The sequence below is a fragment of the Triticum urartu genome, chromosome 2A, assembly GCF_056163025.1.
Source record: "Triticum urartu cultivar PI428250 chromosome 2A, HENAU_Tu73, whole genome shotgun sequence".
In the NCBI taxonomy this organism is placed as follows: Eukaryota; Viridiplantae; Streptophyta; class Magnoliopsida; order Poales; family Poaceae; genus Triticum; species Triticum urartu.
This window is the reverse complement of record NC_141874.1, coordinates 501,055,122-501,070,926: the sequence shown is the minus strand read 5'-3', so window position 1 is coordinate 501,070,926 and position 15,805 is coordinate 501,055,122. Positions and strand designations below refer to the sequence as shown.

General features: G+C 48.1%; 1 protein-coding gene and 2 pseudogenes across 3 annotated transcripts; 1 reads left to right on the top strand and 2 right to left on the bottom strand.

Moving 5' to 3' along the window:
- The first annotated feature begins 4,547 nt into the window (after window positions 1-4,547).
- Window positions 4,548-5,990, top strand: LOC125538215 (cytosolic sulfotransferase 8 pseudogene; annotated as a pseudogene).
- Window positions 5,991-7,476: 1,486 nt separating this feature from the next.
- On the bottom strand, window positions 7,477-11,436 carry LOC125538212 (G-type lectin S-receptor-like serine/threonine-protein kinase At2g19130 pseudogene; annotated as a pseudogene). Of its 2 annotated transcripts, XR_015616783.1 has the most exons (2): window positions 11,255-11,395; window positions 7,477-10,129 (listed from the first exon to the last, which is right to left on the bottom strand). The product of XR_015616783.1 is annotated as a G-type lectin S-receptor-like serine/threonine-protein kinase At2g19130 pseudogene, transcript variant X2 (transcript). The 2 variants fall into 2 exon arrangements; XR_015616782.1 differs by having other exon boundaries at window positions 7,477-11,436.
- Window positions 11,437-11,773: 337 nt separating this feature from the next.
- Window positions 11,774-12,453, bottom strand: LOC125538216 (histone H3.2). Its single transcript, XM_048701493.2, has one exon. It carries the CDS (start codon window positions 12,367-12,369, stop codon window positions 11,959-11,961), a length of 411 nt encoding a protein of 136 aa, XP_048557450.1. The 5' UTR covers window positions 12,370-12,453; the 3' UTR covers window positions 11,774-11,958.
- Window positions 12,454-15,805: the final 3,352 nt, after the last annotated feature.

The following is a 15,805-nucleotide window of genomic DNA, read 5'->3' as shown; positions in this document are numbered from 1 at the left end:
CAGATTCCGACAAATGGCTTGAGGCCATGAAATGTGAGATAAGATCCATGTATGAGAACAAAGTGTGGACTTTGGTGGACTTGCCCGAGATCGGCAGGCCATTGAAAATAAATGGATCTTCAGGAGGAAGACGGGCGTTGATAGTAATATCACTGTCTATAAAGCTCGACTTATCGTGAAAGGTTTTCGACAAGTTCAAGGGGTTGACAACGATGAGACTTTCTCACCCGTAGCGATGCTTAAGTCTGTACGAATCATGTTAGCAATTGCCGCATTTTATGATTATGAAATATGTCAAATGATCGTCAAAAATGCATTCCTTAACATATTTCTTAAAGAAGAGTTGTATATGATGCAACCAGAAGGTTTTGACGATCCTAAAGGTGCTAACAAAGTGTGCAAGCTCTAGCGATCCATCTATGGACTAGTGCAAGCATCTCGGAGTTGGAATATACGTTTTGATGACGTGATCAAAGCATATGGTTTTATGCAGACTTACGGAGAAGCATGTATTTACAAGAAAGTGAGTGGGAGCTCTGTAGCATTTCTGATATTATATGTGGATGACATATTACTGATTGGAAATGATATAGAATTTCTGGATACCATAAAAGGATACTTGAATTAGAATTTTTCAATGAAAGACCTCGGTGAAGCTACTTATATATATTGAGCATCAAGATCTATAGGGATATATCGAGGCGCTTAATAGGACTTTCACAAAGCACATACCTTGACAAAAAAATTGAAGGAGTTCAAAATGGATCAGTCAAAGAAAGGGTTCTTGCCTGTGTTGCAAGGTGTGGAGTTGAATAAGACTCAAAACCCTACCAAGGCAAAAGATAGAGAGAGAATGGAAGTCATTCCCTATGCCTCAGCCATAGGTTCCATAAAATATGCCATACTGTGTACCAGAACTGTTGTGTGCCTTGCCATGAGTATTGCAAGGGATTACAATAGTGATCCAGTGGATCACTAAACAGTGGTCAAAATTATCCTTAGTTACCTAGGAGGACTAAGGAAATATTTCTTGGTTATGGAGGTGATAAAGAGTTCGTTGTAAAGGATTACGTCGATGCAAGCTTTGACACCGATTCATATGACTCTGAGTCTCAATCTGGATATGGATTGAAAGTGGGAGCAATTAGCTAGAGTAGCTCCATGCAGAGCATTGTAGACATAGAAATTTGCAAAATACATACGGATCTGAATATGGCAGGCCCGTTGACTAAACCTCTCTCACTAGCAAAACATGATCACACCTTAGTACTCTTTGGGTATTAATCACATGGCGATGTGAACTAGATTATTGACTCTAGTAAACTCCTTGGGTGTTAGTCACATGGCGATGTGAATTATCGGTGTTAATCACATGGCGATGTGAACTAGATTATTGATTCTAGTGCAAGTGGGAGATTGATGGAAATATGCCCTAGAGGCAATAATAAAGTTGTTATTATTATATTTCTTTATTCATGATAAAGGTTTATTATTCATGCTAGAATTGTATTGACTGGAAACTTAAATACATGTGTGAATATATAAACAAATACCGTGTCCCTAGTGAGCCTCTACTAGACTAGCTCATTGATCAAAGATGGTTAAGGTTTGCTAACCATAGACATGAGTTGTCATTTGATAATGGGATCACATCATTGGAAGAATGATGTGATGGACAAGACCCAACCCTTAGCATAGCATATGATCGTTCAGTTTATTGCTACTGCTTTCTTAATGTCAAATACATGTTTCTTCGACCATGAGATCATGCAATTCGCGGATACCGGAGGAATACCTTGTGTGCTATCAAGCGTCACAACGTAACTGGGTGATCATAAAAATGCTCTACAGGTATCTCCGAAGGTGTCTGTTGAGTTGGCGTGAATCAAATTGGGATTTGTCACTCTGTATATCGAAGAGGTATCTATGGGCCCTCTCGGTAATACAACATCACAAGAAGCTTGCAAGAAAAGTGACTAAGGAGTTAGTTACGAGATGATGTATTATCCAATGAGTAAAGAGACTTGCTGATAACGAGATTGAACTAGGTATAGAGATACCGACGATCGAATCTCGGGCAAGTAACATACCGACAGACAAAGGGAATTACATATGTTGTCATAAAGGTTCGACCAATAAATATCTTCGTAGAATATGTAGGAACCAATATGGGCATCCAGGTCCCGCTATTGGTTATTGACCGGAGAAGTGTCTCGGTCATGTCTACATCATTCTCGAACCCGTAGGGTCTGCACGCTTAACATTCGTTGATGATATAGTATTATATGAGTTATGTGAATTGGTGACCGAATGTTGTTCGGAGTCCCGGATGAGATCACAGACATGACGAGGAGCTCCGGAATGGTCCGGAGGTAAAGATTGATATATAGGTTGATAGTATTTGGTCTCCGAAAAGGTTTCGAAATGCACCAGGTATTATCAGATCACCAGAAGGGGTTTCGGGAGGCCACGGGAGCATATTGGACCAAACGGGCTAACGAGGGAGAGCACACCAGCCCACATAGGGTTGGCGCACCCCCACCTCATGGAGGGCGGCCCTAGGGAAGGAAGGGAGAGGGCTAGCCCCCTCTTTCCTTCTCTTCCACATGCAGTGAAAGGAAAAAGGGGGGCGCCTCCCCTCCTGCCTTCCCCCCCAAGCGCCAGGAAGGAAAGGGGAGGACGCGGTCAGGGCAGGCGCTAAGGCTGGCCGCCGGCCCCCTTGGGGCGCCCTAGGGCTGCCTTCCCTCCCCCACCTATGTATATGTGAGGAGGGAGAAGGGCAACAGACACCACGATCCCCAAGCCATGTGCGGCGCCCCTCTCCCTCTAGTTCACCCTCAGTCATATTTTCATAGTGCTCGGTGAAGCCCTTGGGAGATAGTTGCATCACCACCGTCACCACGCCGTCGTGCTGTCGGAACTCATCTACTACTTCGGCCGTCTTGCTAGATCAAGAAGGCAAGGGCGTTATCGAGCTGAACGTGTGCTGAACGCGGAGGTGTCGTACGTTCGGTACTTGATCGGGCGGATCATGAAGGTGTACGAATACATCAACCGCATTGATAAACACTTCCGCTTAACGGTCTACGAGGGTACGTAGGCACTCTCCCCTCTCGTCGCTATGCATCTCCATGGAAAGATCTTGCGTGTGCGTAGAAAAAAATTGTTTTACATGCAACGTTCCCCAATAGTTGCAGGCGAGGAAGAAGGGAGAAAGAGTAAATGGATCCGGTAGGTTGAGGGGGTAGATTTGATGCATTTTAAGATGGGGTGGGGCTATCGGGTTCGATGTGGTGGACGCGCCCGGACACACGCAGGCGCCCTCATATCCGCCCCATATTTAGGCTGGATATGAGGGGTGTCGGTCAGCCTAGGCGTTTGATGCCCGTTTAAAGCGCCCGTCTAGGTTGCATTTTTGTGACTTGGCCGTCTGGCCGGGCGTTTGAGGTGGGTTTGGGGCGCCCTGTTGTAGATGCTCTTAGATGTCCTAGGGTGTAGTGTGTTGTTGTGTTCAGTTCTTCCTGTATTTTCTTTTGATTTTGTTGTCAGTTATCTGGCTTTGTAAGAGGGTCACCTCACCACCTTGTATCGTTCGGCCATATACTTGTTCGGTTGTGGCTACATTCATAAAGCGGGGAGAAAGCCTGTTTTGAGAGAGAGTGTTTGTCTTCAAAATAGAAAGGTGGGCATGGTTCCAGGCACCCACGTGAACAGTAAAATTGAGAAAAATACTAGAAAATTTAAGAGAAAAACTGAAATTTTAGGGTATTGACGTTGTCGACCACTCTATTCGCGTGTGAAGTTTTATGAAGAAATTGGTGAAGAAAATGCAATCGGGATCTTACTGTTCACTCAAACAATGCTTTTTATACCATCTTTTTCTCTATTTTTACCTAGAATACTACAGATGTCATTTCTTCATGAAATTTCATACGCAAGTATACCGATTGACTATGTATGTTACAGAAATAACATAATTTACTTTGTTTTCCTAATGATTTTTTCGAATTTACTATTCATAAGGGGTTCACGTGAAACCATGTTCCAAAAGTCTGTGGCCGCGTTTGTCCCCGTTTTACTTTGCAGTTTGATCATTTGATCTATCTTATCTCAATGAAAGACGACCATGGACCGCGCATGGAAGTTTTGGTGGCAGGAAAAGAGATACTCCAACTACTCCCTCTGCACTAATATAAGAGTGTTTAGATCATTAGTTTTAATAATCTAAACATTCTTATATTAGTTTACCGAGGGAGTACTAATTAATTTTTTAGAGATGAGATAATCCAGTTAAATCCTTGGACTTGTGTGGCTTACAACAGCTTGAAGTGAGAAAAGTCCTGGATCTTACTGGCTAGGCCATGAGGTGGTGAGCTAGCCAGCCAGCTCACTTCTACAGTACCCTACAGTTTCTCCTAGTAGGACAAGTCGTTACACCCATGACCCACAGTACCATCGAAGCACCACCGAAGTTGCCTTTGTTTGATTGACTGATTTTATTTTTATTTTTTTGCGGGAATGTTTGATTGACTGATTGTCGACCCGTCTCTTATACTGAATCCACAGAGAGCCGCGCGGAAATGTCACGCGCCACGCACGATATGGACGGCAACGCCGCCCCTGACGCCTACGCCAGGTACGAGGCGATCGCTTCCTCCCTCCCGACGTCGGCGTGCCAGGGCCTGGGGGCCGCCGCGTACAAGAACCACCGCGGCTTCTGGTACCCGGCGCACCAAATGTCGCCGACGCTCGCCGCGCGGGACACCTTCGTCGCCCGCCCCACCGACATCCTCGTCGCCACCCTGCCCAAGTCCGGCACCACGTGGCTCAAGGCGCTCGTGTTCGCCGTCGCGTACCGCCGCACGCACACGCCAGCACTGGAGGACGGCGCGGGGCAGCGCCGCCATCCGCTCCTGGGCTCCAGCCCCCACGACCTCGTCCCATTCCCGCACTACGTCTACGAGAAGCACCGGTCGGCCGCGGCGCCGCTCCTGGAGGCGATGCCGGCGCCGCGCGTGCTGGCCGTGCACGCGCCGCTCTCGGCGCTGCCGGCGTCCGTGGCCGGCTCCGGCTGCCGCGCCGTCTACATGTGCCGGGACCCCAAGGACGCGCTCGTCTCGCTCTGGCACTACCTCCGCAAAGCCAACCGTCCGGGCGCCACCGCGGCGTCGCTCGAGGAGCTGCTCGCGGCGTTCTGCGACGGCGTCTCGCCGTTCGGGCCGGCGTGGGAGCACGTGGCCGAGTACTGGAGGGAGAGCCTGGCGCGGCCGGAGCAGGTCATGTTCCTCCGGTACGAGCACGTCAAGGAGGACACGGTGGGGAGCGTGAAGCGGCTCGCCGAGTTCCTCGGCTGCCCGTTCACGGCCGAGGAGGCGGCCGGGGGCGTCCCCGAGGCCGTGGCAGCGCTGTGCGGCATAGAGCGGATGAGGAGCGTGGAGGCGAACCGCACCGGCGAGTACGGGGTTCACTGGAAGTTCAGCAACTCGGCGTTCTTCAGGAATGGGGAGGTTGGGGACTGGAAGCAGCACATGACGGCCGAGATGGCGCAGAGAATCGATGGCATCATGGATGGTAAGTTGCGGGGCATTGGCCTCTCGCTTATCACTGAACCAAAGCAACTTCTGAATGAAAATTAAATTATGATGACTGAACGTCATGAAAAATGCAGCACTTCTTCCTTATTTTTCTTTGGCCCAATCGATCCAAAAACCCTCGAGTAAATTGCAAAAAACCACCACAATTCAGGACCCTAATTCAGAAAACCGCCATCATTCAAGTTTTTTTCAAAAAACCACCAACATTGTGATGACAGTTTTCAGAAAACACTAATAACATGATAAGCAACGTTTGATACAGAATCTGACGGATGGGTCCCATGTGTAAGTGATGACATGGACAAAAAATTGAGGCCCTTTTGCCTGGACCGTTAAGTTGGTATATGGCCCACCTGTCAGTATCTCCACTCCTCACTCTCTCGTGCATTTTATCAAGCACCCTATGCGCATAGCCACGCCCACGCCATGGCCGTCACTACCTCGCCGGCGCGACTCCTCCAGCGCCGGCAGCCAGCGCCGCCACCTTTAGCTCCCCTGCGCGCTTCCCCTCCTCCTCCTCCTCCTCCCGTCACCAGCTCCACCCCGCGCTCGCCGCCAGCAGCAGAACGAGCAGCGCGCGCCGGACAACCGGCTGCTGACCAAGCCGCGCGTGCCCGACTGCATCCTCGGCAAGGGAACAAGCACGCCGGCCAGCCGGCTGCGGACCGAACCGTGCGCCGCCACCTCCAGCTCCTCCCCGCGCGCTTGCCCTCTCCTCCCATTTCTTGCCCCACGCCATGCTCGCCGCCCGCCGCGGACCGGCAAGCTGCAGCAGCAGATACTCCCGACCACGCCGGGCACGCATCCCCCTCTGGTCTAGCCCTGGCCCCACGCTCGCTTCCCTTTGCTCTGTGGCGGCCGCAAGTTCTGGGCGCATCTGAAGCTGGTCGGTGGCTGCCTGCGGGAGGCGAGTCGGGCATGGCGAAGGCGGAGCTCGCCGGGACGCGGCGCTGCGAGGTAGGCCTGCCGGCGGCCAACTAGCGTGCGAGGCGACGGGCGGCAGTGCTTCGAGGCAGGCCTGCCGGCGGCCGACTAGGGCGCTGGGGGCGGCCGGTCCGGGCGCGGGCTCGCTGGGCACGGCGATGGACTTTTTTTAAGAACGATGGATGCGAACTGGTCAAACCTAACAAAGTTAGCGCCGTTAGTACATGCGTGACGGGCGGCGTCTTCACCCTCACCACGTGGCACATTATACTGGGACCCATCCGTCAGATTTTGCATCAAGCTGCTATAATCAGTCAATTAGCGTTTTTTGAAAACTGTCACCGCAATATTGGTGGTTTTTTGAAAAAAAACTGAATGATGGTGGTTTTCTAAATTAGGGTCCCCAATTGTGGTGGTTTTTTGCAATTTACTCGAAAACCCTCAGAAGCACCTTGTGAAGTGAAACATAAACCCTCGGCGTCGACTCAGACGGCAATGGAGGCCTTGTTGGTGTGCAATGTGTATCTGAAGTTGTATGTAAGATTTAAATACTGTAGTAGAGACAGAGATACAAGAATCTTGACACTCCGATGTGCATAATTCAGCTGCAAGCCAGCGATTGCTTGCCACGAAATTTTTCATGTTACAAGCACACAGTGCTCAAAATAAGACATCGGTAATTTCTGTGCTGGGCAATGGTCAAAGAACAGAAGAGAAAGGCCTACACCACCAACACTGCATCCCGTCCAAATTCAAAATGACCATCAGAATATGAAGCTACTACCACGAATCCTGAGGAACTACCGCCCTCAAATTAACTTCAGAACTTATCATACCCAGACTAAAATCCCGTATTAAACAGGGCAAGGCAACAAATGATAAAACATATACAGTATATTCCAGTGAAGAAGTGAACGACACCACCACGAAGCAAAATCAATCCTGCAAGAGATTGCACTGAGCTTTTGACGAATTTTATTTCAGACTGTAGATTAGAACGATTGGACAGATATTTTACACACCTGGTACAGACTACAGAGTAAAGCTTAAATTACACAGATATATGGTGTCATTCTTCTTGCTCCCTCAGACTTTCATACTATGTTTCGTATATATTAGTACTCCCTCCGGTTCATATTAACCTTGTACTAAGTCTGAGTCAATTAATTTGGACCGGAGGGAATAGATGTTTTTCTGATGTACGCCATGTTGCATCTTCATTATTCTGATTCATTAGAGAGGTAGGTGGAAGGGGGGTGAGAGCTCCTCCTTGTAATGGCCTGAAGTAGTCTTGGAATGGGAGGCGTATCAAGATCAGATAGGCCCTCTAGAATACGAACAACTTCGCCCATCGTCGGCCGATCAAACTCATCATCCTGAATGCACCAACAAGCAACCTTGCATAGCCGTTCAGCCTCCTCTAGATTTACATCACCCGATAATTTTTCATCCACCAAGCTTGCCACATCTCCCTCGAGAAGCATTTGCGCAGCATGCACAGGGAAGAAAACAGCACAGTCACCACCTACACTGTATTGTTCAAATGAATTCTGTCTTCCTGATATTATTTCCATTAGCACCATCCCATAACCATAAACATCGACTTTTGCCGTGATAGCAACCCCGCTTATCCATTCGGGTGCAAGGTATCCTGCAGTTCCTCTTGTTGTAGTCAGAACCCGGCTAAAATCCCTCCCTATTAACTTGGCCATACCAAAGTCAGCAATTTTAGCAACAAACGACGTGTCAAGAAGTATATTTTGTGGCTTGATATCACAGTGTATGATCAAGTCTTGGCAGCTCTCATGCAGGTAAGCCAGCCCTCTAGCAACTCCCAGAGCTATTTTATACCTGGTTCCCCAGTTTAAAACTGTGTTGTTGTCCTGAAATAGATGGATGTCAAGAGAACGATTTGGCATGTGCTCATATGCAAGTAACCTCCGTTCACCCTCGCAACAGAAACCGATCAGTCTAACTAAATTGATATGTTGTATAACTCCAACTGAAGTCACCTCAGCCCTGAATTGTTTTTCTCCTTGACAAGCACCATCAAGCCTTTTCACTGCCATTGTAGCTGAGTCGGTCAGATATGCCTTGAACACAGAACCAAAGCCGCCGGCACCTAGCTTCTCGGAGAAATTTCTTGTTGCCCTCTGCAAATCAATGTATCTAAATGCAATAATTCCACCACCGTCTTGAGGATTTTTCAGTGTACCACCAGACCAATCCCTATTGTTCCTCCGAATCATCAGTAGAAGAACTAGCAATATGAGTGCCAGCAACCCCAGTGCGGTGACAATGGCAGCTGACAAAATCCGAGTGGCCACTCTTCTGTCAGGTTTCTGAGTTTGCATCTCTTTTGCAGCAAGGCGAAGATAAAGAACTGCGCCATCATTTGTATCGGTAGTGTCAGCATGCTGCTGTTTTACATTGAGGAGTTCCTCATGCCAAATGGAGCATTGACTGTCAGTGCAAGAATACGCAGTGCAAGAGCAATTTCTCAGGCAAACTTCTGCGCATTCTCTAGCAGTGATAGCAGCGCCTATGTTGTCAGCATTCTGAGGCAATTTCACATTGGACAAGGAGTAGAATTCATCAGTCATTCCTGCAGTACTCCTGTTACTGCCACAATTTAAAGGAGTATTTCTCACGCATCCACCGCTTCTATCATTTTGCTCCCAATCCTCTGGGGATCTTATGGAGAAGCCCTTCATACAGCTACAATATGGAGCTGAGTTATCATCGCACACAGTGAATGGTCCACAGAGAGCATAGACATCACACTGAGCTTTGGGGTTGGAGTAGGAACCTAACCAACCCTGCGAGACCTCATCCCAGATTAAAGTCTTCATTTGACCAGAAACATCAAGTAGATGATGCATGATCATCGTGTCATTCAGTAAGGTGAATGTGAAGTACTCTTCATTTGTGTTGTTGACAAACTTGAAGTCTATCAAGCTGCGGCTTAACATCTCTGGAATGGAGCTAAAATACTGTCCATTCCATTCCCCGCTAGACCAGTATGCTATCGATGAGTTCAAAAGTGTAAGGATCAACCTGTTAGGAACTAACTCATAACAGTAACGACCACGAGCTGGGTCAATCAAGTTCTTTCCGGAAACAAGACGGCGAGTCAAACCAGTGACCTTGTCTTGGCCGATCTTTGCACCAGGGAGAAAAGTATTTGTTGGGTGATCAAAACTCTGCCATAAAATGTCGGATGACTTTGAGGCATTTTGTAGGACAAGGTTTCCACTGTTCATGAGCATGGCCATGGTGGTGTTGGTTCTGATACTAACTCCGCTAGACCAGATCATGGAATTGGTGGCTTGATCCAAGATGACAAGATTGCCATCTTGGGAAATTGTGAACCTAACTAAAGCTGGCTGTGTGATTGGATCATCACGGTTTGCGACCCACACCGGAGTTATCTTGGGGACTTTATTAAACCAAATGCCTAGGTACCAATTCAAGGTGTTGCGGGACTTACTGCCTGGTTGGAAGAAGCCAAGCGCAAACTTGCCATCTAGGGAGACAAGCTTGTCACCGACACCGCAAACAAGTCCTTGGCCTGGTGCAATGGAGTCAATGGCAGCAGAGGATGCAGGAATCTGTAGGGTGGAAATAAGGCCAAGAAGTAATATGTGAAGCAGCATATTGAAGTTGAGCAAACTGCGAAACAAGCTGCCACTGATAAGAAGCACAGAATGGGTAGCGCTGCTTTAATATTAAGAAGCAACAAAAACATAGTACAACACAAGACAAGACTAGGCATGGTGGAGACTGGAGAACGCGACGGGTACCCTTGCCGTTGGGGCACGGCTGAAATGGTAACCACAAAAACTGTTGAGTGAAACATCCTGACAATGACCATAAAACCTCCTGAGTGGTTGCGCAGCATACAACCATAAAGTGGTTAGGTTCTATCAGCATCAGGGAAACAGAGATGCCTGAACAACAGCTAACCAACAGAAGACCTTGAGCGGTCACCTGCCATTACTCTCTGGAACCCTTGGAGATCTGCAATAAGTACTACGATTCCGCGGTCACATCAAATTACCTTCAGCCTTTGCTTGGGGTGACTAAGAAAGATCACTGGCCCTGTAACACTTGGTACTCGGGGAATTGCATCATCGGTGGAGCTTCAGATTTCGCAATGCCAGCTATCTTGACACTAAAATGCATTGCCCTCTCAAGGCAGGCAGCATGCATTTTGCTAACTAACGCCCTGTTCGGTATCCCTCCGCTCCACAACGCCACGAGCGGAGTTGGCGGAGCTGTTGTTCAAATCGAAGGAGTTGTGGTTTCCCCGCTCCACAGATTCTGGGAGCGGGTGATTACGAACAGGCCCTTCGTATTTTCTTCACGAAAGGGCATGACTCCTGACGTCCTTTGCAATTTCAAAAATTGCATTGATCACAGGCCATCTTAGCAGAACAATTCAAACAATTAGAATGGGTCATCCATATATTACATAAAGACCAGGGTCCGGGCTTCGCTCCCTTGCATTCAATCCTCAGGGAATCAATCTAAATCTAAAACTAGTAACAACAGGTTGGCTAGGTTATCATCAAAATAAGTGGGCTTGAATCTTCAGAGAAGACATCGGCAGTACTACTTCCGTTTTAGAACTGCCCTACCAAATACAGTATTCTTGAACAAGAACCCTCGAGGCTTGAGACTATCTACCAGAACTAGAGACTAGTAAGGCTAATCTGGGTATAGAATTCCTTTACCGATCGATAGGCTGCGGCCTGCGATGCGGGGAACGAGCTCGATCCACCCAGGGCTCCCGCCGACTCGCCGTGCGGAGCACTGGGCGAACAGAGACATCCCCGGAATGCTCGCCATCTGCTGTTTGGGGGTCGAGTCGTGGGTGAGCAAGGGGCCTAGGCCTGGCTTATTGTTTGGCTGTCACTGAAAAGGCCCAACGCCGAGAACTAACCAACAGAAATAGGCCCATAGAAGAGATGGCTCTTGAAGCTAAAAAGGAAAAAATTGTCTCAAAAAAAAGAGAGATGGCTCGCTCGCGGAATGGTCAACTGCTGAACTGCAGCTTCTCGATGCAAAGATTCAACATGACATTCAGACTTGCATTCGTTCTGAAACTTATTTCTGCTGCTCGTGCGGACAACTGAAGATGCTCCACTCGATTACACACAAACACCATTGTGACAACCACATCACAGTGCTTTCATCAGAGAACAAAATTCAGATGATCCCATATGCGTAAAGAAATGCAATGAACACAAGCATTCGCAAAGCAATGAAGCAGCGGTAACATTCCATTGAACGACATTCCAGAGGCGAACCATCGCTACAAGATACTAGTAATGGTAAGCAGCAGGCGACAACCCAACATTTTCTAAATCCTAACACACGACGACGACACCAAGAACATCAACGGCGGCAGAGAACAGAGACAGAGAGAATTCGTTCATCAGGCCCTCTCGCCCCTGATACGGCGCGCGAGCTGGATGTCCTTGGGCATGATGGTGACCCTCTTGGCGTGGATGGCGCAGAGGTTGGTGTCCTCGAACAGCCCGACGAGGTACGCCTCCGCGGCCTCCTGCAGCGCCGACACGGCGGACGACTGGAACCGGAGGTCCGTCTTGAAGTCCTGCGCGATCTCCCGCACCAGCCGCTGGAACGGCAGCTTTCGGATCAGCAGCTCCGTGCTCTTCTGGTACTTGCGGATCTCGCGCAGGGCGACGGTTCCGGGGCGGAACCTGTGCGGCTTCTTCACGCCGCCGGTGGCCGGCGCCGACTTGCGCGCCGCCTTCGTCGCCAGCTGCTTCCGCGGCGCCTTCCCGCCGGTGGACTTGCGCGCAGTCTGCTTGGTGCGGGCCATCGGATCGGAGGGACTCGGTGGAAGCGAGGGGAGGCCGGGAGGAGCTTGGAAGGTTCGAGAGTGGAGATGTGGGATTGCGGTGTGGGTTCCCGATTTGGGGGGGACTGTATTTGTAGCAGCTGCGGAGGCGGGCGGGCTCGCGAAAATTTTCGCGCGGTGAGGCGGGTTGGCCTTTGGGTGATTCTGGAGCGACGGATGCGATCCAACGGCAGGGAGGGCGCCTGTGCGAGTGGCGATCCGCGAGACGGGCAATGGCGTGACCTTATTGGCTGCGATGGTGTTATGGAGGATCGACGGGCCCATAGAGGATACTGGATTGTTTTTCTTTCTATATTCTTTCCAGGGCCCCGCTTCTTTCATTTTTTCCAGGGCCCATCATACGAATACGGCCCAACGGCGCTCTACGTGGTCACCTATGCCGGGCACTGTTTTCTTCTAAAGAAACAGTTCGTCAAGCTGTGAAAAATCTGAACCAACAGAGAGACCTAGTATTGTCTTTGGTGTTTCAGAAAAGTGATAAAGTTTCATGAATGAGGAAGCTTAGCAACAATGATCGCCACAACAAACTTGTTGGGAGCACACACATTTTCAAAACAGAGGTGTTGACACCTGATTTTGGTAAGATACAGATTGCAATGAAGATGGTCTCGAGTGAATGGGTTTTCAGCATGAAAAGATTCACGTCGCCGAATGGAATCACTTTGATGTTTCGATTATATTCATTCGACTTTATCTTACGGACCGAAACTATACTCCGAGTGGCATAATTCAATGTTCCGAGTGGTTTTTGGCCAATCATGTCTTCAAGATAACCTCGGGTGAAGGAGCACTCTTAAGGAATTGTCTTCGTCTCGTCGAGGCAATCGATTTTGATATATAAATCATCTCAATCCGAATTCATATGCAAAAGTTAGAGGCAATACACTGCAGACCGAATCTCAACGGAAATATGGCGCGAGGTGCCAGACACTTGTCTGATAGGTTGCGCGAGTAATTCGGCCATCAAGACGGCCTTGAATCGAAAAACCTTCAACACGGAAAAGTTTCGTCTCGTCGAGCCGATCGATTTTCATATATATTTCGTCTCAATCCGAGGTCGTATGAGGCCTGGAGAGACAAATCAAGATCGGGCTATGTTTTCAGTCGGAAATCCGAGTGAAAAGTTTACCATCCGAGTGAAAGTTTACGGTCGAGTGAAAATTTACCGGTCGAGTGAAAGTTTGCTGACCGGATGAACTTATTATTATCCAAGTGAAAATATAGTCATCCGAGTGGAAATATGATCATCCGAGTGAAATTGTCGTCCAGGTGAAAATATTTCGAGTGAAAAGATTACCATCGGAACGAAAACTTGCCGATTGAATAAGATAGTGCCTTCCGAGTGGAAATATAGTCATCCGAGTGGAAATATAGTCATCCGAGTGGAAATATAGTCATCTGAGTGAAAGATTGTCTTCCGAGTGAAAAAGTCCAATCGGACGATCCGAGTGAAAGTATCTAATATCCGAGTGGATGAGCTCAAGTCCGAGTGAAATTGAACATGTGCTCGAAAGTTTATCAAAATGACCTTGGATGAAGAAGTGTTCAATACAGAAGTTGTGCGTATCATCAAGACGGTAAACTTTGATTTTGGAGTCATCATCATAAGAGATAATATATAGCCTACAAATTTACTACGAGACTCGGATAATCCAGTCTACTGCAAGACCGAGTCCGACTGGAAGATAAAGATAACCTCGAAAAAAGATGACCTCGAAAAGTATTCAAGATGGCCTTATTTGAAAAAGTGATCAACATGAGAGTTGTTTGTATCGTCGAGGCGCACAAGTTTGATATTTGGGCCGTCTCGATCGGAGATCATATGCAAGCCCGGCGGCCCGCGCAAGAAGGAAGACAGAGTTTGGGCCAGATTCAGATTGAATCCGAGTTGGAATAGAATTAGGACTCTAGGACGTGAATTGATGTAATTTTTCTTGTAAGGAAAGCCTAGATGAATCCTTTACTTGTACGGGAAGTCCAGCCGCCTCTTATATATGTTGGGGGTGACGGCCGATTGAATAACACACAATCGAACAAATCAATATACTACTTTTTCATCTACGTTTTATCTCTTCACCGTTTTTCTATCTCGTTCTTCGTTGTTCTTCGTGTTTGAGAGCTGCGAATCCCGAGGCTCTAGGGGTGAGCGAATCGACCTAGGGCAGCCCATAGCCGCCGCACTCCCTGACGGGGTCCCTCTCGGGGGTGTGGGGTTTTCGGGTCTGCAAAAGCGCCTGTCGACTGTCTTGCGTATCGCGCTGTCGGTCGGGTCTCCTTCGATGTGAGCTGCGGTGCATCACCCCCGGCGTCGAGGGTACACGTGACGTGTTCGTGTGTCAACACACTTTTTGGCGACTCCGCTGGGGATCGAAGATCAATCATCATCATCCACCATGTCCGATCTTCCCAAGCCATCTGAGGTAGACGCCGATAACATCATTAAGCCCGGTCGATCATCGCCAAGTCTATGAGGAGTACAAGAAGGCGCGCGAGAAGAAGGACCTGCAGGAGTTCCTTGCAAAATTCAAGAAAGATCGCCAAGGCAACATCACTCCGATTGAAGAAATCAAGTTCCCTCCTCTTCAAACTGAACAGGTTAAACCCTCTGTAAGTACTGCCTTTTCTCCTGAGCAGTGGGCTGAGATTGAAAGTCGTATTGCTGATGGTAACAATCTAGTTTATCAAACTTTTATAGAAAATACTAATGCTCAGAAGAATATATCTCAATCGTCTAGTGGTAATAATGGTGTAGCTGCTAGTGTGCAAAACCCTAATTTGGCTTTACCTATTGCATCGGCGCCTCCCGTGCCGATGACTTATTATCCTACCCAAACAAATCAGATTGTGGCTACACCCATTAATCCTATTATGAGCATGACAGGTTCGGTGGCAACGCCGAACCAAACTCTACCTACAGCTACAACCACTCGACCACTACCAAATTATGGGTCGACATGCATGCCACAATTCCTACCTACAGCTAGTAACCATACTCTTCCTATGTCACTGCCACAAGCTTCATTGTCCACTATGGATGATGGTCTAGCTAATCTTAGAGAGGAGATGGCTAAGATGCTTAGAGAGAATTTTGGAGTTGAGTTACCTCGGAATCGGATTTACCAAAAGCCGTACCCCGAGTACTTTGATGCCATCCAGTGCCCTTCGGGATATAAGATTCCAGATTTTATTAAGTTCAATGGAGAGGGCACAAAAACCACATGGGAGCATGTTAGTCAATACTTAGCACAACTAGGTGAAGCAGGCTCACTAAATGAGTTCAAAGTGCGTTTGTTTCCTTTATCTTTAACTGGTACTGCATTTTCATGGTTTTCTTCTTTATCACATGGTTCCATTCGGGTTTGGTCGCAGCTAGAGCAGAAATTTCATGATCACTTTT

Excerpts from the sequence above, each read along its gene's own strand:
- LOC125538216 (XM_048701493.2), bottom strand. The coding sequence starts at position 12,369 with ATGGCCCGCACCAAGCAGACTGCGCGCAAGTCCACCGGCGGGAAGGCG.